We start from the raw sequence: 2,554 nt of genomic DNA on the forward strand, positions 1-2,554 counted from the left end.
CCATTTGAGGATGGCGAATGGTCCTGCATAGTCCACCCCTGTGTGGAGAGATGCTCTTGCTGGTGAGATTCTTGTTGCTGGTAGTTGACCCATCTGTTGCTGGGCTTGTCTTCCTCNATGGCGAATGGTCCTGCATAGTCCACCCCTGTGTGGAGAAATGCTCTTGCTGGTGAGATTCTTGTTGCTGGTAGTTGACCCATCTGTTGCTGGGCTTGTCTTCCTCGGTGTCTGGTGCAGATGGCACAGCGTTGAATATATGCTCTAACTGTGCCTCTGCCGCCGATTATCCAGTACCTTTGACGTGTGTAGGCCAAGGTGAGTTGAGTTCCTCCGTGTAGTGTTTTGTGGTGAGCTTCTTCGATGACTAGTGTGGTGAGGCGTGACTGGCGAGGCAAGATTATTGGCTGAATTTCGTCTGGATTTAACTGCGAGTTCTTGAGGCTTCCCCCAAGTCTCATGATCCTTTCGTTGTCTAGTGTGGGTGTCAGCTTGGCTAGTTGATGATTTCTCGGTAGTTGGTGATTTCTCTGGAGTACTCGAATGGCTGGCCCAAAGTATTGATGTTGTGTTATCTTTACCCAAAATAACCTCGCGTCGTTGAGTTCTCTTGTTGTCAAGACAGGTCCCGGGGGCGTTGGCTGCCTCCTGAATCTGTCGATAGCTCTGTTGACCGTAGCTGTTACGGCTAGCAATTTAGCCATCGTCTGATATCTGTTGAGTAGCTCTGCAATTTCGTTGATTTTAATTGCAACTGGATGTGCTGGTGCTGGTTTTGCTTCTCTGGCCACTTCTGGGATGTCCATAGCTGGGGCGTCGATTGATGATTGTGGCCATTCTTCAAGATCCTGATTGATCCACTCAGGTCCTGACCACCACAGTTGATCTTCTAGCTGGCTCGGTAATATGCCTTTGGAGGCACAATCAGCTGGATTCTCCTTTCCACTGACATGTCTCCAGGTAGCATTCGGGAGAGTTTCCTGGATCTTGACGACCCTGTTGTGGACGAAGTCCTTCCATCTTGATGCGTGGCTCCTGATCCAAGCTAGTGCTACTGAAGAATCAGACCAGAGATAGGTGTCTACCTGGTCGAGTTGGAGCATTTTCTTCGTTGATGCCACTAGCTGAGTCAGTAGAAGAGCTGCTGTGAGCTCTAGACGAGAGATGGTCATGCGCTTGAGTGGTGCTATCTTAGTTTTCGCGCATACCAGTACTGTTGATGTCGAGTCGTTGATGGTTTTGATGCGAATATACACCACTGCACTCATGGCTACCGTTGAAGCGTCTGCAAATCCATGAATTTGGATGTTGAGTGTCTCTGTTGAAATTCTCAGCCATCTAGGTACAATTACTCTGTCTAGGTCGTTGAGATTCTCTCGGAATGTCTTCCAGCGTTGAACATAATCATCTGGAAGAGGATCATCCCATTTTAGTTTCAATCTCCAAAGATCTTGTAGGAGAATCTTTCCCTGGACAACTGGTGTGATAAATCCCAGTGGATCAAAAATCTGGGCTATTTCTGAAGAGACGTGTGTTGATGCCAACACAATCCAAGTACCTTGGTGACTGACTCCTCGAACTGGATAATTTCTTCGTCAGTTGATAGGGCCAACTCATGCAGAGCCTCTGGACAATTGCTGCTCCACTTCTGTAGAGAGAAGCCTCCTGCATGGCAAAGCCCTTGTAGTTGCGTTGCGATCTCCTTGAGACCGTCTTCTGTCTCTGCACCGCCGTAAATGTCGTCAACGTAACGACCTCCGGTGAGTGTCTCTACTGCTGCTGGGAAGCGGTGCCTTTCATCTTCTGCTAGTTGTTGAAGAACACGTAAGGACAACCATGGAGAATAATTTAGTCCATAAGTGACTGTCGTTAACTGGTAGGTGACTGGTTGTTGATTCTCGTCGATCCACAGGATTCTCTGAAGATCCCAGTCATCTTGGTGAACTCGTATCTGGCGGAACATCTTGACAATATCCGTGCCAAATACGAGCCTGTGCCTTCTCATCCAAGTCAGGATAACCATTGCATCGTTCTGTAATTTTTCACCAGAATACAGTATATCGTTAATTGACATACCTGATGAACTGGGGCTAGAGCCATTGAATACGACTCTCAGCTTCGTTGTGATGGCCTCCTCTCTCAGTACCCCGTGATATGGTAGATAGTAAGCTGGCACGGGTTCTGGAGTCTCTGGTGCTATTCTCATGTGCCCCAGTGCTGCGTACTCGTTGATGAACTCTCTGTACAACTGGGAGTATGCTTGATGTGTTGAGTCGACTCACGATCGATTTGAGTTGACGTGCTGCTTTGAATTTCGATTCTCCGAGCGCTGCTGCTGAAGTTTTGAGGGGCAGTCTCACGATGTATCGCCCGGTGTTGTCTCTGCTATGAGTTGCTCTAAAGTGCATCTCGCACTCGTACTCATCTGGTGAAAGCTCTGATGTTGATGATCTCTCGTTTGGCAGTTCTTCCTGGACCCAAAATTTCTGGAGAAGCTCTAGAAGTTGTTCATTCGAAGATTCTCGTACAGCTGATAGAGATACCTTTATTGAACAAT

At 47.8% G+C, this 2,554-nt stretch overlaps 1 protein-coding gene across 1 annotated transcript in view; it reads right to left on the reverse strand.

Annotated features, from left to right (window-relative positions):
- Nucleotides 1-36: 36 nt before the first annotated feature.
- The window catches only part of LOC107046119, a gene marked incomplete at its 3' end in the record, with an annotated part of 9,246 nt that continues 6,728 nt past the window's right edge, over nt 37-2,554 (reverse strand). Inside the window, exons 2-5 of the mRNA XM_015268631.1 lie at nt 2,358-2,540; nt 1,543-2,245; nt 672-1,405; nt 37-572 (exon numbers count right to left, since the gene is read on the reverse strand). Coding sequence (XP_015124117.1) covers nt 37-572; nt 672-1,405; nt 1,543-2,245; nt 2,358-2,540 — 2,156 coding nt within the window. The remainder of the gene's footprint in view (nt 573-671; nt 1,406-1,542; nt 2,246-2,357; nt 2,541-2,554) is intronic.

This window comes from Diachasma alloeum, unplaced genomic scaffold (assembly GCF_001412515.2).
Source record: "Diachasma alloeum isolate Michigan unplaced genomic scaffold, Dall2.0 Dall_scaffold_01210, whole genome shotgun sequence".
Lineage (NCBI taxonomy): Eukaryota > Metazoa > Arthropoda > Insecta > Hymenoptera > Braconidae > Diachasma > Diachasma alloeum.